The 22,366-nt window shown below is 40.6% G+C and overlaps 1 protein-coding gene across 2 annotated transcripts in view; it reads right to left on the bottom strand.

Annotated features, from left to right (window-relative positions):
* Positions 1-8,789: 8,789 nt before the first annotated feature.
* Positions 8,790-22,366, bottom strand: part of ESM1 (endothelial cell specific molecule 1) — a 45,329-nt gene continuing 31,752 nt past the window's right edge. For both annotated transcript variants that reach the window (XM_077752515.1, XM_077752516.1), the window contains exons 2-4: positions 16,779-17,530; positions 13,619-13,765; positions 8,790-10,299 (exon numbers count right to left, since the gene is read on the bottom strand). In XM_077752515.1, the coding sequence (XP_077608641.1) occupies positions 10,202-10,299; positions 13,619-13,765; positions 16,779-17,079 (546 nt within the window). In that variant the 5' untranslated portion in view covers positions 17,080-17,530 and the 3' untranslated portion in view covers positions 8,790-10,201. The remainder of the gene's footprint in view (positions 10,300-13,618; positions 13,766-16,778; positions 17,531-22,366) is intronic.

The following is a 22,366-nucleotide window of genomic DNA, read 5'->3' on the forward strand; positions in this document are numbered from 1 at the left end:
TGTCTTTGATATCAAATAGTTATTTAATAAAAAAAAAAAAAAGAAATCAGTGGCCAGACTACGAGATAGATAAAGGGAGCAGTCAAACTGTGATTGCTTCCTGCCGCCAACACCATGGCCGTGAACCTGGCCATGCCTCTACTCCATCCACGAAGACGCTCCAACCAACCTGCAAAACACCTGAGTAACACATTCAGTTCTTCTCCCAAAAGCACCAATAACACAAATGACCTACAGTGGGATCCTACTTCCTGAATTCCCAAGACCATGAGTGAGTTCTTGATTCTCTAAGGCACTCCTTCCTACCCACATTCTGCTCCTACTTCTTTCTTCTTGTCTTCCACAACTTGATTTTCACCAAAATAGCACTGCCCAAATGGATCAACGTCTTATGGGAGAGACTGGACTCTGAACAGCTTTGGAATCATCCAAAAATGAAACCCAGCTACAAAGGAAGAATGTTGGTCACAATTGAGCTATTCATTAAAATGGGCTGTAAGGTCAGAGGACAATTCTCCCAAACAGGAGTCTCACAGAGGCCTAGAACAACTGAGAAGTGCTGGGGTGTGAACAAAATGACTGTGACTCTTTGTCCCAGCAGCAGAACCCTGGTGTAATGTCTGGTCGCTCCTGTCACCTCCCCTTCCCCAGCTGCCCTGCCTCCTCCAACCCAATGGATTCAGCAGGTGTTTTGTTTTCCCATTTTAATGTTTATTTATTTTTGAGAGTATGAACTGGAGGGGCAGAGAAAGAGAGAAAGAGAGAGAGAGAAACATGCACACACACACACACACACACACACACACACACACACACACAGAATGCAAAGCAGGCTCCAGGTTCTGAGCTGTCAGCACGGAGCCCAACACAGGGCTCAAACCCACAAACCACAAGATCATGACCTGAGCCGAAGTCGGACGATCAACGGGAGCCACCCAGGTGCCCCTGTTTTTCCATTTTGTGAGGCACTCCTGTCCTACCAAGACATTACATTTTTGTTGAGGTCGGTCAATGTCAGTTTTTCCACCGTTTTGTTTTGTTTCGTTTTGCTTGCGACCAAAGAAACACACACTATCATGCATGATTGAATTGGGCACCTGTGTGTTTCATTTCTCCCTGTCCCATCCCTCAGGGCTCTTTAAGGACAGGGGCCACACCTTATCTCTTCACCCTGCTTCCATTGACCTTGTACAAAATAAGTGCTCCTCCAAGCAGACCGCCTAACTGCTCACATCTGAAAGGTGAAATAGCCTTCTGGTACACTGACTCGGCTCTTTCCTTAATTTTTTTAAACTAGATTTTGCTTTTGTATAAGTCAAATGAAAATGAGTCCATTTTCAAATTCCTCTGGTTTCCAGAGGCCAAGAATCAGTTTCAAGAAAACGGTATTCAAAATCCACTGATCTCTGGTCCCAGATGCCTCCATAGCTCTGATTCATTAAATAACTAGAGAGTCAGCCATGATCCTGGGTTTCCAAGGTTGTTTTCAAACCACATACTGCCAAGACTCGCAGGGATTTCTGAGCTGGCCCACATTCCTTGAGTTTCCTTTGAGAGGTGAAAAAAAAGGCAGCTTAAAATGCATTATATAAGAAAGAGAGGTATGAACAAGTTAAGGGGAAACTACAAAGGAAGTGGGCCAAGTCCCAAAATAAAAGGCAGGAATAGAAGACTAAAAATAACACACAGGGAAGTGTGCCACATCTGTAGGGCTCCCGTGCATTCTCCTGGAGCATTGTACCTCTTTTTTTTTTTTTTCAGGAGCATGCTAATAATTGTTTGGAGATTTAAATAGAACGCTATTATTTGTTCTTTAAAAATAGTCACTTCTTTTGTAGAATTGTGAGAGAGTTTCAAATGATATTAATTGAATTTCACTCATTGCTAGTTACATTTTATGGACATCTTCAAGTGTGTTAGGGAGTCAGTCGATGTTCTTCAATGTTTTTATGTATCCAGCTTTAATGGAGTATTTAAAATGCTTGAAATATTTCAGTCTTTCTGCAGTTAATGGACATTTGAAATTCCCCCAAAAGTTGGCTTATATGACAATTCTTTAAATGATCTGCCATTCATTGGAAAGCTTAGTACATGCCAGATACAATGATAGGATAAAATGGCATACACAGTGAACATGAGTCAAGGTCCTTACAACTTTGGACATGAGCCACTGGCCACACTTTTCACAGAGGACACTAAGGGACAGCATGGGTAAGTAATAAACTGAAGTCAATCAGTGTAATGATTTAATTACATATTGTAATATTGTATATTATTACATTGTAATAATGTGAATATTATAATGAGTTAATCTTGGCTCCCTTTGACTCAAAAAGTCTCTCGGGTCCTCCCACAGCACTTCAGATAATCACAAATATTTTTGAAATAGGTTAACTACGGATTGTTAGCCCAGAGCCATCAATAGGGATTTATTGCTCATTTTCTCTGTTTTGCTAACTTTTAAACACTTACAATTAAATTTATATTTAAGTTCTGAAATTGCATAGTCTCCACCCCATGACTAAGAGAGGTGCTCCTGGTTCAAAGGCTTGTCTTCCACCATTCAATTAGCTGTCAGATTAGAATGACGACCACATTTTTCCCTTAAGAGAAATATGTTATGATAGATTTGAAGAAAATGAAGCCTCGTACCAAGAAAGGGCATATGTAGAAGTCGTTCACACGTCTGTTTAATAACCACTTCCAAGTTGTAAATTCCTGTTTTCTCTAGACACAACAAAAACAGGAAATATTTACCAACTTCACAGGTGTCAGGAAATACTTTAAAACTCTGGTGGCCTGACCACCAGCTTAAGCCAATAGTATTTCTATGCATAGGTGCAAAAGGTATATTGTACTTTAAAATGTGTACCTATGATCCAGAGACCTTCATCTATACTTACTAAGGATCCACTGGCTTTGCTTCTGTCGGACCAAACGATTTTTTTTCCTGAAGAGAGAAGTATAATGTGCTAATGTGCTTTGTAGCCCTTCTAGGATTTATCAGAAAATTATAATTCTCTACATTTAATTGGTTTGAAATCCTATATCTGTACTTAACCGAGTGCCAAGATGACAAAGCACATTGCAAAACTGCTGAAATACAGGATTCTGTTCTTTAGTCACCATGTATGCAATAAACCACAAATTCCTTTTCATTCAGTTAAATTCTCTACTACTGAAATTTTCAAAGATGAAGAGTGCTTTATTCTTTTTCCCAGTTGCAAAACTAATGGCAAAAAATATCAGAGTATAAGTGATACAAATATGAAGAATAAGATAAGCATCACTTATACTATCTCCATTTATTTTTTTTTTTCACAGAATAAGGTTATTCCTATGGTGTCATAGCATGCTTTTTTCCACTTAATGTACAGAAGTGCTCTTATGCAACCTCCACTTAGTCACTTCACTGAGATTACCATGTATCTCCATTCTCTCTGGATAACATACAACTAGGATAACATACAACTGTGTAGACTAAACGATCAAGGCACACAGACCCCACTCTGGGCTGACCCTGCACACTTGCGTTTCTGCCAGTCAAAATGAACACTTGCAACATGCTGAGAGTCTGTTGCATTTGTTACTGAACCTGTTCACGCTAGTTATCACTATTGCAAAAGGGAATTAAATATTTGGTGTAGGTCATAAGTTAGCAACACAAAAAGGGAGTGGTTGTTTCTATGAAAAACTAAAGCGAATGTGTCAGGGAAACCTGATAAAGATATCACTTTTAAAAAAATAGCTGCCTTTGCACTATTAACAATGCCCAATTTATGGAAAGAGCCCGGAATGTCCATCAACTGATGAATGGATTAAGAAGGTGTGATACACACACACACACACACACACACACACACACACACACACTGAAATACTACTCGGTGATGAAAAAGAATGAAATCTTGCCATTTGCAACACCATGAATGGAAGTGGAGGGTATTAGGGTAAGAGAAATAAATTAGTCAAAGACAGATATCAGATGATTTCACTCGTATGTGGAATTTGAGAAACTTAACAGATGATCATAGGGAAAGGGAAGGAAAAGTAAGATAAAAACAGAAAGGAGAGGGTTGATGGGGATGGTGAAAATGAGTGATGGGTATTAAGGAGGACACTTGTTGGGATGAACTCTGGGTGTTATAGGTAAGGGATGAATCACTGGATCCTATTCCAGAAGCCAAGACTACACTATATGTTATTTCACTTGATAATAAAAAAAAAATAGCTGCTTTCAAACTGGGAAGAGGGACTCTGTGTTTAGGCAGCCACACTGCTGTCCCTGATTACATTGTCACCTTGTGTGTTGGAGTGAACACATCCTCTGTCTGTCATTCTAAACACACTACATCATTTANCTTGCCATTTGCAACACCATGAATGGAAGTGGAGGGTATTAGGGTAAGAGAAATAAATTAGTCAAAGACAGATATCAGACGATTTCACTCGTATGTGGAATTTGAGAAACTTAACAGGTGATCATAGGGAAAGGGAAGGAAAAGTAAGATAAAAACAGAAAGGAGAGGGTTGATGGGGATGGTGAAAATGAGTGATGGGTATTAAGGAGGACACTTGTTGGGATGAACTCTGGGTGTTATAGGTAAGGGATGAATCACTGGATCCTATTCCAGAAGCCAAGACTACACTATATGTTATTTCACTTGATAATAAAAAAAAATAGCTGCTTTCAAACTGGGAAGAGGGACTCTGTGTTTAGGCAGCCACACTGCTGTCCCTGATTACATTGTCACCTTGTGTGTTGGAGTGAACACATCCTCTGTCTGTCATTCTAAACACACTACATCATTTACAATGGCTAAATTGTAGTCAGTTCATGGCTACACTGTCATTTCATTATAAAATATCCCACCAATGACCTTTTCAGATTACTTAAATTTTTCGATACTATAAAAGTGTTGCAACTTTTTTGTTTTTGTATAGGATAAGACCTTGGATTGGGAGTAACTTGTTCTGCAAGTGTTCCACAAGACAAGCAAACATATCTAATAAATTTTAACTTGGTAGAGGAGCAATGTCTTGCAATACGAGTACTATGTGACACCGAATGTCACATGATTACAACTGAGCCAGTAGTTCTTGAAATTCTATTTGATATACAAGTGCCTTGTATTACAAGTATGTTTCTGGAATGAATTATGCTCACAAACCAACGTTTTACAGTATATGTTTTTGTACACTCAAAACAATTATTTCCTTAGAATAAATTCATAACAATAGAATTTTTGTATGAAAAGATGTATGCTTTTTAGGTCTTCATATAGATATAATATATATGTATATATTTTTAAACTTTTTTAATGTTTATTTTTGAGAAAAAGAGAGAGAGAGAGAGAACACAAGCAGGGGAGGGGCAGAGAGAGACGGAGACATAGAATCCAGAGCAGGCCCCGGCTCTAAGCTGTCAGTACAGAGCCCTATGCGGGGCTCGAATTCATGAACTGAAAGATTATGACCTGAGCCAAAGTTGGATGCTTAACCAACTAAGCCACCCAGGCATCCCTATGTGTATATATTTTTTAAAATATGTGGTAGGTAAACTACAGATTTGAATGTTTTCCTCTAAAAATCTATTGAACGGCTAAAAGTGGTATAATGATAAGGAGTAGTTTTCACTACCACACACATTTTATCACCAAATTTATTTGGGTCTAGGTGTTTTCATCCGCAAAATAAAAGGTTTATACTAGAATTCTTTAGGCTTCTCTTCTCAACTCCAATATTTCAGATTTCCATGTACTCCTGTATTTTCTAGAGGGCTGGAAAATGTATAGATGCATCTACTCTGTGAGAGTTATCTCATAAGAATCTGTATAAATGGAATTGTACAAACTGGATTAATATAATCACATCAGACTCTATCATTGCTTTAGAATGGTGTCTCCCTAATTTTGTGGGGGGCAACAGTGGGGAGAGAGAAAGAAACAAATGCTCTCCTCATGTCTATGTTCTCTCCTCTCTAGTTGCAGACTGACTGTTCTTCTGTCCTTCCCAGATGACCTTCCAGAAAAGTGCTCACTTGCTATGGGTTGTTCAGCACCCTTCATTCAGGCCTCCACCCTGACTTCTCCATGGACACTGCTCTACTGTGGTCACCAGGGGCCTCCTGAGGATTCTGTAGCTCTCCTCGATCTGTTCATGACATGGCACCACTGGTCACTCTTCTTGGATGTCTTCCTATGAGACCACAAACTCCTTGACTACTTCCTCATTCTCTAGTTCCTCCACCTCCATCCTTCTCTGATGGTTTGCTACTTGTCCCTGACAAGCCTCCACAATCTAAAGTTTCTCTGACATTTTTCAACCCTCCCAGTTGCTCAGTTAAGTATCTTTAAATGACAAAAATAAGTTGAACGAAACAACTGGTTAAGAAATTCTTAACACATTCTTTCATAAGGCCAGCAATGATTGGTTTTGATCGCTCCTTAGTTTGTCTCCTTTCTAGGCAAGCCTAGATATCCCTATATCAGTGATTCTCAAAGTGAAGTCCCTGGACCAGGAGTATCTGCATCGCCTGGGAACTTGTAACAACGGAAAATCCTTGGGTCTCATCTAAGACACACCAAATAAGCAATTTGTGTGTTAACAAGGCCTCTAGGTTCTAATGAGTAAAGAAGAATTGCAGGTCTATAACATGCATCCTTTTAAAGCCAGGCATTAACTCAATGATTAACACGAAGTATGGGTAATCAGAAATAATCGATTCTCCCTCCAAATATCTGTGTGATGTTGAATTATATCTATGGATCCTTTACTCTTAGGGACCTCAGGATAAAGAAAAGGAATAAAATACAGAATGGGAACAACAGTCCTCCCGAACTGCCTTTCACAGAAACTGACAACACAATCTGGCTGCCACTAAAATTACCTTACACATTTTATTGCCACTGCCTGATGGAGAATCACTCCCTGTCGCTGTTGCCCTGGACAACCTTACTTGTCAGACTCACTGACTCTCATATATGTCCCCAGTTTTTTCAGTCTCATCGGGTCCCAATAGGCAGGATAAGTAGCCATCAAGGAGATGGAAGCTGGTAGATAAAAGGGAGAGGCCATCTGCTTCATCTGTTCTGCTGGAGATATGCCCATCACCTGCTTCATTCATTCATTCATTCATTCATTCATTCGTTCTTCCAGACATTCACTGACCCATCATTCTTCATCTTTCTTCCCAAATGTCCTTCTATCCACCTATCTAACCATCCAATCACCTTTCACTCATTCAATCATCCATCCAACTATCCATCCATTAATCCATTCATTCCAGAAATACTTATTGTGTGGAATACGTGCCAGTTTGGTATCTCTTCAATATCAAATGAGGTTGAGCCTCACTAGGACCACTGACATTTGACATTTTTTTTGTTTTACTTCTCCGGTGTTTCCCATGATAGTCCAAAAGGGTACAGGGGAAGAAAAATCTCAGAACTTATATTTCTATTTATTTTTTATCCCTTAAAAATTTCTACTTGGAGTATATGTATTAGAATGAACATCGTGTATTAATGCTATGCTGTATATACAGTTTAAAGTTGCATGCTCAAAAGTATTGCAATCAAAAAGTACAAAATCCAAAGATTTTGGAGGCCAGTGCCATAAAGAATAGAGTCTGAAGGCTCCAGAGCAATCTGGAGTGAAATGTACAGAGAGGTCCTAGTAGCAGGAAGCTGGGCAACTAAAAAACATGCCTGCAACTGAGAACAGATGAGCCCACCTTTGTTCAATTATATTGACCATGGTCTCCCAGGCTGCAGAACAAGGACCAGAGACAAGTCCTGCCCTGGTCTAGCTCCTGTTCCACTGTCCCCACCCTTCCCCAAAGGGACATTTGGACAGCAACCTGGCTTCAGCCAAGTCAGCGGATCTTTAAGTAATCTCACTCCCTGAAAGCCTGTCCTGAAATTTACTGCACACTGGTCAGAGTAGAGATTTTCTGTGCATTATTTTTATTTAATATTAATATGAGTATCTTACATCAATCATGCATTGATAGAACTTCTTATCTCATTCACATTGTCTCTTCCATCTTAAAAAAAAGGAAAAAGATCAGGCAGATGGATGTGTTTGCTAATACAGACAATTTTTTTTGGCATTGCATCAATTCATTTAAATGTTTTCCATATTTGTCCACAATAAGGCTAAGTGAAACTATCCTGTTCTTGGATCCGATACTCTCAAGCTCTAAAGCCAAATGCTACTCTATTCTTTTACAGACACTGAAAAGTCTATCTTGCAGACGCCTTCTAAAGTGTAAGCATCTTCAAACATTAACAGAAGTGGTGACTTGTTTTTGCCTCTACAGAATCGATTAAAATATAAGGACCTACTTTTCAGGGATCTGTAAGGCATGAGTAGACCAAAAATGTGAGGCAAAGAAATAAATGTCCTAGCCTCAGGTTTTGACAGAGAATGCTTATCTGTAGCAGCAAATTCAGTTGAGAAGCTAACTTTTAATACGCCTACAAGACTTTTTGTTCATTGGATGAAAGGTTTTTTTTAAGTGCTCATTTTGAAAGAGACTATGCATGTGAGTGAATGGGGGAGGGGCAGAGAGAGAGAGGGAGAGAGAATCCCACACAGGTTCCGTGCTGTCCGTGCAGAGCCCGACCCAGGGCTTGATCTCATGAACCATAAGATCATGACCAAAGCCAAAATCAAGAGCCATCAGGAGCTGATCATTCAACCGACTGAGCCAGCCAGGCACTCCAGTAAGGGAATCTTTTAAATAACTTTTAATAATTTAACAAAGTCACGAAGGGACTCCAAGCAGCTGTCTTGTATTTTTATTGAGCAGTCATAAACGTTTCCTTTTAAAACAAATCTTAACAGCTTAGGCAACTCATGCTCCAAGACCTTCCCACACACGTGTTCACAACTCTGTGGCAAACTTCGAGAATAAAATATAGGTAAATAGTGAAATAATCCTTAAATAATCTTCACTCCAAATAAAACACGTCTGCAAATGTTTCCTAACAAAATCTAGTACAACAGACCTGTTTGTGCTGAGATCCTCCCGTGTGCTAATAATTCCACTTATTGACTGACTTTAAAGGAAAGAGAAATAGGAAAATGAACTATATTTTAAAGTTGATGTTTCTTGACTCTCTTCCAAACCTCCTAAAAAGTATTTTCTACTTTAAATCTAAAACGCTTCTAAGTCACTGCACTTACTTTTAAAAACATTCCTTCTGTTGCTCATTTTCTGACATTGTATACATCTGTAATGACTGATTTTTTCCTAGGGTTCTCTTGTGCTTATTACTGTTAATATTCCTATAATTATTAATAATAAATTTACCATGCCTCGGGTGTTTGAAAACCTTATAAGTTATACCTTTATTCTACCCGTTTTAAACCAACAGTAGAGGGTGATGAGTATGGGAATGGAGAATGACTCATACTAACATAATCATTTACAAAATTATGTAAATATTTACCTTCACACCTCCTCCAAGTGGGCAAAATACTTCCTAGCTCTCTGGGTCTGAGGCCTTCTTCAAAACCATTTACAGGAGTTTGCCCTCTGCCCCAGAATCACCCTTAGATACGATCATCTGGGAATGACAGGTAGCAGCCTTTGAAACCTGCCTCAATATGAGGTTGCTACCCCACCTCCTACAAGCTTCAAATATCCCACTTGCTTCAGGGATGGTTTTGTGTTTACTTTTCCCAAAGTAAAAAAAAATAGAAAAAAAAAAAAGAAGCACAATTAAATTCTATTGGTGCTACTACAAAGAAGACCTAAATACCATATTCCCCCATCCCGCCCCCATCTTCTGTCACTCCTAACTCCACCTCCACCCTGTATCTCAACATCAGTGAGCATCCAAGTCACAGGTGCATGGACTCACTGTGGTCTTCAGCTTTGTCTAGCTTTCTCTTTGGCCGATCTGTGTCCACGTGAAGATGATCTAAATTGTGTTTTCAGTTCTTCGGTGTTACTATAAACACATAGTTAACAAATCTATATGTATTCAAATATTTAACAAATATCTAAAAGTATTCAGTCATATGCATTTTATGGATTGTTAGTAGCCTACTTTTTTTTTTTCTGGACCCACACACTTGGCCTCCCAATATCACATGTCCATATGCTACAATCTAGACAGTTCCTAAAATGTTGGCTGTGTGTTGAATGATCATTAAAATAAGAGTCTTTTCTCAGAAATCCCACCCAGGCTCAGCGAGGATTTAACCATTTCATGACAGGCGAGCGGGCATTCTTTTTTACAAGTTCTTCTGTCACAGTATTGCCGTCTCCAGATGCTGTGTCATGCTCTGAAATGAGAAGGAATACAAATCATGCATGTTGATAACTCTAAAATCAAGAACAGTTTTATCTTATTTTTATATTAAAGGGATTAACAATAAATTTTTTTTATAGATTCAAAGAGTCTATACTCACTGTATTCACCCACTCTCTATCAATTGGCACCTCCCATCTGAGTCAGCACCCCCTGCCTGATTTCTCTCCATGCACCAATTACCACCGGGCATTATCTTACACATGCATTTGCCTTTTTAATTTATGTATTATTTCATATGCCACTACACTACCAGCCCCAAGAAGGGAGGGCTTTTGTTTTGTTCATTGCTACTACAGTGACTGGAACATAATAGGCCCTTAATAAATATTTATGGAATGAGCAAATGCTGTAAGAGTAGATTCCCTAATAAGATTTTCATACTATCTGGTATGGAAGAAGGATTAGCTTATTTCGTGGCTTCAGAAAACAGAGGCAGACGAAAGGGTGGAACTTTTATAACAACAGCTTTTCCTCAAATAAGTTTTGCAATATTTAAAATTTTCCAAAATGAAATTTGTCCGCTTCTAAGAAGAGTAGTGAAGTGTGTTTGCTTCAACATCCTAAAATGGAACGCTATATGATTCGTGCAGGCTGGCAGATGAATGTGTGCAAAGGAATCAAATATTCCAGATCTTACTGTCTCCACCCCTCTAAAAAAAGTTACTTATAAACTCCCTGTCTTAGAAAACTGGAAAGCTCACTACAAAACAACAACAACAAGAACAAGAAATGTAAATAGGAAGCCACTTGCCAAGAGCGTAGTAGCCATTAGATAGAAATCTAGAGAAGATGAGCTCATGCAATCAGGGCATGGAAGGGAACTCCGGAAGTCCCTGTGCTGATGAACGTTGGCACCATTTACAAAGGCTTTGAAAACAGAGTCGCACAGAGATGATGTGGAGCTGACAGCCAGAGAAGCCCCGTTCTATAACCGGTAGCACATGAAAGTCACAAATAGACGGGCACCACTGAGTAGAGGAGCTCCTACACAGTCTCTCCACACAACTTTTAGGATATTTTGCTCTCCATCCTGAACCTAACGTTCACGGGGATTAACTAATAATCATCTTTGTTGCTCCTTTAGCTAATGAAAGGAAACACCTTAGGTCAGAAAATGTTTTTCCCATATATTTCTACTAAGAATCTTGATATCTAATTTGGGTATAGAAATATTTCTTGTGTGTAACCCCTAATGTAACTTCCACCCAGAAAAATATGTGTGGCATAGGCTACTATATAGTAGTCAAGATATCTGCAGAATCTGCAAGCAAATGAGTGAGAGCGATAGACCCAAGGGAAAGAGACTGTACCACAGTCCAGTGGAGAAGAGGGTATGTGGCTGGGTGTGCAGCGGGAGGGACAGAGGTGAGGATTATTATCCTTCTCACAGATTATTCCAAAGGAGCTCTTATGGCCTCCCAAGCATTCTTCCCAAACACCAACAAAGATTCACAAGGGAGTCCATTCTCTCCCGGTGGGAAAGGTTTAGGCACAACCATAAATGAATGCAGAGGAACTGCAAAAGTCGTTTTTCAAACTGCTTTGTTGTCTGCAGTTTTAAGATGGCAAAATAAGACAAAAGAAAATGCAAGCGTTTGAGACAGCTGGCTGTACCAAGACAGTAAATTTCAGACCTGTACTGAAGTAATCAAATCATTCAAAACAATGTATAGATCTCAGACTAATGGTTACCAGGGGCTGGGAGCATTTGAGGAGTGAGGACAACTGCTAAATGGTAGTGGGGCTTTGAGCTGATGAGAATGTTCTAGAGCTGGACAACAGTGGTGGCTATGCAGTGTCGTTAACGTACCAACTACGTACTACCTACCACTGAACTGTTCACGTCAAAATGGTTAGTTTTATGTTATGTAAATTTCACCTTAATACAATTTCTTTTAGGACTTAAAACTCAATCTTTTTCCATTTGGCTTTTTAAGGACCATAGGACAAGTCGTAACTATTTAAAATACTAATATTATCTCAATTTCCAGATCAAATAGTCACAAAGACGCTCACCGAATAGCTTTAAAAATGGGGGGGGGGGTTCAGTTTAAATTAATGTTTAGGGGCATAACTGTACTTCAGAATAATAACTCACTAATAACAATATTTCCTCTTTCTCTTAATGTATTTAATTGTATCCACGTGTAAGAAGGAGGTAAAGCTGAGTAATAAGTACATTTGCCAAATATTTCAAATCTTAGTTAACTTGAAGCTCAAAGAACCAGAAACAAAAACTAAATAAAGTAGACTTGGATTATCAACTATTTATATGTAAGAGGGGGGTTGCTATGGCCACGTGTTGTTTTAAATGAGCTATTTTCATTTTAATGAAGCTTTACTATATTGAGCATTTATCCAACAAGATAACCAAATATGTGCATAGCACCATCTTATACGCTGTATTTCTCACATTCTAACCACCAGATAAGAAATACACATCTGTGAGCAAGCATCATGTGGCTAAACAATTTTCATTCAAAGGCTTAGAGATAATTCCCAAATTTCGGTCACAGATACTGTCTCTTATTCTCTCCAAAATCTATAAAAACACAGGCTTGGAAATATTCCTTTGGAATACTTCCATTTGGTTAAGAAAAGAAGAAGAAGAAATGTCCTATATTTTCTATCTTGGCTCTTAATCCTTATCTGATAAATTCTTGAGAGTATTTCTTCTATGTTAAGTTGACAGAGAAGTAATTTTATCTAGCATATATATAAAACATCCCTGAAGAATTTAAAGAACTTTGTGTAACTTGGTTATTTTCTTATTACAGGTGTTTTGGCAATCAATCGTATCTGTCCTCCATATAGCTGAGTAAACTTTATGGAAAAATGTATAATCCTCAACATTATTAATAAATTTTTTTAAAAAACCAGCAACAGCAACTGAACTCAGTCACCACCCCTTCCCCTGAGTAAAATAAAGAACAAAATCATTCAAGCCAATGCTTTATTCTAATTGTCAATATTTCTTAAGTTATTCAAACTGAAAATGACATTATTGTTCTGATTTTATACGGAAATCAATTCTTTTTTAATTTAAAATAATTTTTAATGTTTTTTTTTTTTTTTTTACTTTTGAGAGAGAGAGGGACAGAGTGTGAGCAGGGGAGGGGCAGAGAGAGAGAGGGAGACACAGGATCCAAAGCAGCTCCAAGCTCTGAGCTGTCAGCACAGAGTCCAAATGAGGCTCGAACTCACGAATCATGAGATCATGACCTGAGCCTAAGTCAGACACCTAACCAACTGAGCCACCCAGGCGCCCCTATCCTGAAATCAGTTCTTACCTGTAGAAACAAATCTGTTGGAAGTCTTGGCTACTGAATATTGGAGGAAGGGAAATTTCAGACATTTGCCAGTCACTCTGTCACATATGCCGGACTGGCAGTTGCACGTCTCCTTGCATTCCATCCCGAAGGTGCCGTAGGGGCAGTCTGAGGACACAAGTAAGGTTTAGAGAGGGAGCTGCTCCTTGTGCATAAGCCCCTGTCTCATAGCCCCTGTCCGCACAATCTCCAGATCTGAACAAGCCTCATGAACCTTGACTGTCAGATAAAAACCAATTCTTAAAAAAAAGCCCCAAGCTTTTAAAGTTGAAACTTTAAGTCACAAATGTGAAATCACACATGAAGAGCAGCTAATGGATACCTTGGTGTCCTGCTGTGGAGTTTAGTTGAAGACAGCTAGACATAATCAATATCCTTGAACCAATTTTAATTCTGTTCGCTCTCTGCTTAGGTACCAACAGACAGGTTCCTCAGACTGCTTCTGTGACAGCTCGGTGAGGTGGGCAATTAACCAGACATACGCATCAGCTTCAAAAGAGTTTAAAAGATGTGAAGCTGTCTTTGAATCCTGCATTCACAAACAACTTACTATTTTAAAACAGTAACGTATAGGAAAGGACTGCATACTAACCAGGGACTGAGAGAGGCGTCATGCGCTCTCTGTGAAGTGCTCAATCCTCAGTCTGTTCCAGCTTCTCTCAACTACCTTACCTGTTGAAATGGCAGTACAAGTCACCTAACTCCCCTGGCTCTTAAGAGGATTTACTAGTAAAATGTTCTGCAAACCTAAGATGCAACATGCTAAGAAGAGCAAGAAAGCTAAGAATCTACTTGTCTACCTCCCCAAATCTGGAGGCGGTTAGAGCTTCAGGGTTTTCATACTTAGACTAAAACGTATTACATTGAGAAAAGAACAAAATCATTTATTAAAAATGCAGGATGGTCATGACGTCAACAGCATCTCGATAGACAAGTCTGTCTTTAACAGCCAAGCAGAACAGATGCAGAATATGTATTCTCTTGGCATGAGAATATTCTCACAAGCGTACAATCACACATGGGGGAGGCCACTAATTGTGAAGCAGCTGAGCCCTTAGCCATCTAATATTCCACAGAATGATCGGGGTGACATTAATGAACTTCATTTTTGGAAGAGATTTAGAATTCTTCTTACTGGCCTTCTCCAGAGTGTAGAGGAGCCTTGTTTTAAACATTGGCCTCTCGAACTGGGAAGAACAGCCCTTTAAAAGGATCCTAAAAAGTCTCTTGCAGAAAGACATACAGGATTGGAATTTGAGCATTTCTCTAACGATAGGGAAAACTAAAACATTAGCCAAATTCTCAGTTATGCTTCCATTTCACCCCCTAGTGTATTGAATAGTGCTGGGCGGATAGCAGGTGCTCAGCCAATATATGTTGGCTGGCTGATTGTTAACTCGGCAGCCGAATGCCAAACATCTGACTATTTAGAAAACATCTGGATGTGCCGCTAACGTATATGGCTCTGTGAAAAGGCGGTAGGGGGGAGTCTGCCTACAGCAAAATCCTACGTCTCTATCTGAAGTTGCTGAGTTTCACACAGGGTCACTGTTTCCAGCAGAGAGAAAAATGTTTGAAACTAGACTCGCTTGCAGTCTGAAGGATGCCCAAAAGAACATAAGAATCTATCCCATTAACGGCTCCCTCAGTCATTCGGTAGAAGGTTAGATTGCTGAAGATTCCATATATCTTGCAACATTTCTTTACCCATATGTGACAGGGCATTTACAATCACATTGATAGAGGCAATTTTCATGTCAAGAGAAAAAAAGGAATCCACTGCAAATACTTGCTATGTCACAGGTATGATTGTATAAACCACTTCCTCTCTAATTTCCTTACATGAAATCCTGTCATTTATAAAAAATACAGGTTCACTTCAGCCTAAATAAACGCTTGTGAATGTTCACCAAAAAAAAGGGTTCCTCAATATTCTACCTTTTACTGGTTATAAGCAAAAATAAACTGAGCAAAAAATAAAATTCTCTTCATAGTGCAAGCATTTATTTCCCAATCTTTAGTTATGTGTTACGGGTTAATAGGTAGTTGATATATAAAATATTTGTCAAAAAGGTAAGTGAATGAATGAGATTGGATCAAGGGTGGAATATTATAATTCATAAAAGCATACAATTGTTTTAAATACATAAAGTATAATAATGGCATAAGAAAAAAGAAATTTCCCAGCCCCTTCAATCATTTTAAAAGCTACTTTATATTATAAAACTGCTGAATGGGGCTACAGCCTATGTGTTTCATCTTAATAATAGCTTTTAATTATGAGATCATGAAGTATCCATAGATATTTTAAATCGCCATTCTTTTGATCTAAACATTTTAAACTACAGTTACTAAGTTTGAAATAAATTCTACAAATGTTTAACTATACTGTTTATCTAGGATTTCAACCTAATGACATTTTTCTTTAGGCCTATAAATTCATTCTTTATAGCCTTCCAATTTTTATTTTTCTTGACTGTCATTTTTACTTGTCTTAGACCATCTGCCATTTTCCTAGATGATCAAACACTTTTATAAAGTGGAATGAGGTTTGTTTTATACTTCAGGGTACCCTCTTTTAAGAATGTGTGTCATTTCATTTCATGGCTTAAGCCCATCCTATTTCACAAAGTGCATTAGCATTCATCAGAAATACTTGATCTTGAGAGATGCCCTCCAACCCATGGACCCTTTCAAGATCAAAGAATGACTAAGGCCCAGCCTAGACACCACGAGAGGTTACCTAGCACAGACCTCTGTAACCACTGCCTTGCAGAAGAGAAAGCACCTAAACCATCCAAATAGATTACCTGTCAAGTTCCTAAAGTTTTCCAGAAAGGGAGGTAACACAATTTTTCATCGCAACTCTTTTCTTCCACCTCCTACACAGACATAATGAGTGAAACGCTGCCTTGCTCTCTGTGCTTTCCTGCACATTGGGTTCACTTGCTGTTTGCAGAGTTCTTCTCTCCCTCCCTGTGACACCTGTGCGGGGCCTTGCTCCTAAGCCACCTGCATTTTCCCTCTCGTCCTTCGAAGGAGAACGCCTCCTCGCCTCCCACGCTGCCTAAGAGCCCTGGGTTGCGCCCTGGACGGGGAGAAGCAAGGGGTCACTCTTTACCTTTGCAGATACCAAACTCGTCACCAAAGTCATCTTCCTCACTGTAAAACTGACACCTGAGTCCCGGGCCACACTTGACGCCGTCCATGCCGGAGACGGTGCGGTAGCAGGTTTCGCCCAGCCCCGCGGCGCACACCCGGCAGCAGCCGCAGTCGTCCAGCACTGTCCGCTTGCAGCTCAGGCTGCTTTTGCACTGGGCGCTGTCGCATCGCTCAGGACAGTCCACCGCGTACTTGGCGCTCCAGGTCGTCGCCAGGTGCGCGGGTACCAGGAGCGTGGCCAGCAGCAAGAGGCTCTTCATGGTTTCCCGACGGCTCTGGCTCAGCTCCCTGCGGGTGGCGGCGCGGTCTTTGCTGGCGGGAAGCAGCTGTCCAGAGTAGTAGCTGAGCTTCTGCCTACACGTTTATGAGTTTTATACACTGGGTTGCCCGCATGCTTCCCCGTCATCAATTTCCTCAACCCAGCAGCAGCGCTGTCCTCCTGCCAGGCTCTCTTGTTTTAGTTTATGAAATCCAGGATGAAGGCTGGATTAACACGCCGCTGCCATCCAGGAATTGAAAAGCCCAAGCTGATGTCATCTGTTATGTTTAGATGGTTGTTTTGCATGAGCACTGAAAAACTCACTCACATCCGTCTCAAGGGCTCAAGGACGTCTGTGAAAGGGGAATAAAGACGGTTGCATACCTTCCTTCAGGACAGGAATTGTTCTGACACCGGCATATCACTTGGGCTGTGGCTTTGTCTCGGAGCCTCTGTAGTCAGGAGGAAAATGACATCGACGTGAATCATCAGGACGAAAGAAGCTCCTTTACACAAAATAAATAAACATTTGGTATTTCCCCTCAATAAACAGTTATGAGATCACTTGGAAGAAGAAAGGGTTATATTGTGCCTTTTCAATACTTAGAAGAAAGAAAATATTTTGAAAGGGATTTTTTAAAGACCCCTCTCTTCCTTCCTCCCTCCCTTCCCCCCAATGTTATCTCTAAAACAATTCATGGCACATATATCTAAGTCTGTCATGGACAGAGCCGTATTTCTAGTAAGATGTGGAATTGCAGCTGAGAATTTTCTTTAAAAGTAACACAAAACCCTCAAAAGAGGTACGATGCTGCTGGCACTATATCTGAGTTACTCGGTTCTGGAAAAACTTATCAGTTGGACTTCTTTGGACCCAGAACTCCCTGGGGAGAGGGCTCATCCATCACCGAGTCTGCCTGTCCAATGACTGAGGCCGTTCGGAGCTCTTCCCTCACTCCTGGAATCTCTCAGAGCTCTCGCTTAAAACCACCAAACAAGGCAGCCAGCCCAAGGCAACAAGTGAGCCAGCAGGGAAATCAGAACGTGGCCCAGAGAGGCAAGTCACAGAAAAGGGAAAACATTACCCCTCAGGAAATAGGTCTTCAAGCTACGCAAGGTCAGAGGGCCTAGGTCCCCCTGGGGAAGACAAGGTCCCGTCACACCATCAGCTGGAACAGCGTGTTATGAAGGAAGGGTGCTGGGGCAGTAGAAGCACAGCGAATGAAGAGAGCAGAGCTCTTACGTTAGCCACACTTTAGGTCCCCAGCCCCACCCCCGGCTTGTCAAAATAAATATAAACCCACTGTCATCTAGCAACTACTCAACCCATAAAGTTGATGGATAACTCTTGGTCTGTCACCAATTAGCTATGGACAAGCCACAGGATCTGTCTCAGCCTCAGCCTCAGCCTCCTCTTTTGAGAGTTGACAGTGTTTGTTAGGCTAGTTGGTCTCTGGAATTCATGTCCCCACTAGAAGACAAGGCTGAGGCCGTTGGATGTGACTTGATGATCAGCCTTCAAAAGTGCATTTTTAGGAAGATGGAAGGAAGAGAATCTGGCATGCATGGAATTGAGGGGGTGGGAAAACAAGCAAGCATCCTAGCTTCCAATTTCCCAAATTTTCCATGCAATCCAATTCGATACATTCTATCTGCATGTCGCTGGAAGCAAACACACGCTTATCAAACGCACACTCTGATTTATTGCTTTCAGTAGTGAGTAGCATCCTCTAAATACACAGTGCATGCCAATCACCATTTTGAAATATTTTACTCAAGGGGTGCCTGGGTAGCTCAGTCAGTTGGGTGGCCGACTTCGGCTCAGGTCATGATCTCACAGTTCATGGGTTCGAGCCCTGCATGGGGCTCTGTGCTAACAGCTAGCTCAGAACCTGGAGCCTGTTTCGGATTCTGTGTCTCCCTCTCTCTCTGACCCTCCCCTTCTCACACTGTCTCTCTCTCTCTCTCTCTCTCAGAAATAAATAAAATGTTAAAAAATGAAATATTTTACACGTATTAACTCACTTGCTCCTCACCACAACCTTATGAAGTAGATACTATCGTCATGCTCTTTTTCTGAATGAAGAAACTGAGTCAGAACGAGGTTAAATAATTTGCACAGGTCTCCATAATGTCAAAGATGGAACTCGAACTGAGTCAGTCTAGTGTCAAAGGCACACACTCTTGTCTATTACAACATGGTGGTGCTTCCATGACTAATGATCTGATGGCCTCTTTCACCATTTGGGGCTGACCTTGGAAGAGGTTACTGAACACCACTTTCTGAGGAAAGAGTGGTTAACTGGAATAATGGTTTGTGATAACATCTAACCATCATAGAAAACTTGCTGTGTACCAGACACTATGGAGAGCATTTTATATGGATTGCCACATTTAATTTTCAAAGCAGCCTCAAGAGGTAGGTACTATTCTTATTCCCACGTTAGATGTGAGAAAACTGAGGCCTTGAGGGGTTAAATAACTTGTCTAGGGACACAAAATTAGCCAGATGAAGTCAGGATTCAAACCCTGAAACACACAGTTTCGGGAAACACACAGGTATCAATCCGGTGACCCAGGTGGGTAAAGTGGTAAGGTATATCAGACGTACGTGGGCATGAGAGGTGCTTTTCACCTTAAAGTGCGTGCCCCCACTAAGGGAAGCAGTCCCTCCTCAGGAATGGCTAACCGCCACCATGCTGAAATATTAGCCCACTGGGCCGAATCTTCTATTTTTTTTTTTTAAGAGAAACTGGAATCTAGACTTTTAAGTGTAATACCCTAATTTTTAAATGTTGACCACTATTTCATTCAAATGATATACACCCTTATTTCTTTTGTTTGTTTGTTTGTTTTTGAGTTTTATTTATTTATTTTGAGAGAGGGAGCACACGAGCAGCGAGGGGCAAAAAGAGAGAGACAGAATCCCAAGCAGCCTCTGTGCTGTCAGCAAAGAGCCTGACATGGGGCTTGATCCCACAAAATGTGAGATCGTGACCTGGGCTGAAATCAAGAGTTGGATGCTTAACTGACTGAGCCACCCACATGCCTCTGCACCCTTATTTCTTAGGGGCAGGATCCAGTCTGCATATCACTTTGGTCTTGCTACAAATTTTGGATTCCAACAGTGCTGGATTTGAATCTTTGCTCTGCCGCTCACTACCTAAATGGCGCAGAAACTTTGTTTAACATCTTGAAGCCTCCATTTTGTCATTGTGTACAGTGGAACTGACAGCTTCTTCATAGGACTACTGTTAGGGTTTATAAGAAGGGATGGAAAGTGTCTATCAAATAGTATGCATTCACTAAATCATGGCTATGCTTCATTTTAAAAATATAACTATCATGGTTTTGGCAGTGAATAAAGAAAAATAATAAAAGCATAAGAACTTTCTGGTCTTCTATGGGAATTTAAGGAAGAAACAATATAGGCCTTGGAGATGTCAATATCACAAGTGGTGAGGGAAGACGAGGAGCTCATGGATAACCATCTTCTGCATTTCCAAAAATTGATAATACTTTCAGTGAAGGACAGGTAAACAGAGAGAAGATGCTAAACTGAGGGTACCAAATCCACAGTAATAGTGAGCCAAAATGCATAGAGTGGAGAAAAAATGCTCCGTAGAGTTCATAAGCGGTGGAACTATCTCAACACGTAGTTTCTAACATCTCATTCTTGGGGAACGTTCCATTCCTTCCGAGACCCAACAAAGACTGTTTGTCCCAACACAATCCCTGTGGGATTTCCATCTCATTGTATTTCTCTCTTTCCCAACCAGGAACCCAGATCAACCGCTCTTAAGAGGGAAGTTAGCAATGCCACACAGGGTTAGGAAATTGGAGCATGAGTAAACAAACCAAAAAAAAAAAAAATGGCAACGTTAATCTGCAACAAAACAAATTAAGGTAAAGGCAAAGCAGTTGCTGATGAAGGCCTGAGCCCATCTGGGTTGGCTTGCTTTGTGCTGGCTGGCAAATCTCTGACCTTGCTCGGCCTCTGCATCAGGTGTCAGACCAAAGAGTGAGGAAGGCCAAAGGGAATCACATAAGCTTTCCACAACTGTGAAAAGGCAAGTTCATGTTATAATGGGTCAAACCATACCATCTTGGGATTCAAAGCATGTGGCCTTCTGCAATGGCGGCCAGAGAAACAACAAAGCTGAATAACTATTCAACCCAGTACACCTTGTTCACTTAAAATGCCATCATGATTTTGTCCCTTAAACTTGGCATTACTCCAAGAAGGAAAATAAGCCTAGATAATGGGATCAGGCAATTTGTGTTTAATTTTGCACATTCTGATGGCTTGTAACTAAATACCCAGCCCTTTTTTTTCTGGATAGGCAAAGTGGGAAAGGCTCTGAAAGAATTCCAAACCCTCATGGTCAAGTCAAATTGTCCCATGTTTACTGTGCCTTCCTCATAAACCTCTTTACCAGATAGGTTTATTTTTTTATATTTATTTTTTTTTTAAGTAATCTGTATGTCTAACAGGGGGCTCGAACTCACCAGCCAGAGATCAAGTGTTGCATGCTCTACGGACTGAGCACCAAGGCATGCCCAGATAGGTTTAATTCAAATTGAATTATAAAGACAGGCCTGAAGGCAAAAATTTCCAAGGGGCAATTGGAGAAACTTAGGTGTATGAGACTTTTAGTTTGGTTTTTGTTTTTGGTAACATCTGAAAGTCTTTCTGCTGTGACATCAGCTGATGGCAATTTGCATGTGCCTAGGGCAAGGTCTACCACATAACTAGAGCTCAATACTTAGTAAACATGTAAATGTGACCAGTTGTTTCCCAGAATCACTTTCAGAGGGTAGTAAGTTAAAATGTGAACCAATAGTTTTCCAGGGGAAGCAAAGTGAGGCCCGGTTCTTGAACAGGCTCAACTCAGCTACGGAACTGGGTGCTTCTTTTAGAGAATGAGGTTTCCAGAGACAGCGGAAGCAGCTGGGGATGGAACGGGTTCTGAGTTGAGTCCTGTTGAGTCAGCTCCTACACAGCTGACAAACTTTTGCCCTCTCGGCCTTCTAGCCTGGGGTCTGGTAGCACTACATCCATCCTGAGAAGTTCGTGGGCATTCCTCCATGCTGATAGACCCTGATGAACCAATCTGCCAAACTGAGTTTTACAGCAGTCACAGATCAGCTGTCACAGGCTCTGGGGACTCTTCCTAGAGCCTCCTGCCCTGGGAACAGCTTGCAGGAATTCCCGCATGGCCACTATAAGCTATGTCATCTGAGACAAGTCACATGATGCACACCTGGGACCCCGTCATTTCTCCTGT

Source organism: Crocuta crocuta, unplaced genomic scaffold, assembly GCF_008692635.1.
Source record: "Crocuta crocuta isolate KB4526 unplaced genomic scaffold, BGI_CrCroc_1.0 scaffold181, whole genome shotgun sequence".
In the NCBI taxonomy this organism is placed as follows: Eukaryota; Metazoa; Chordata; class Mammalia; order Carnivora; family Hyaenidae; genus Crocuta; species Crocuta crocuta.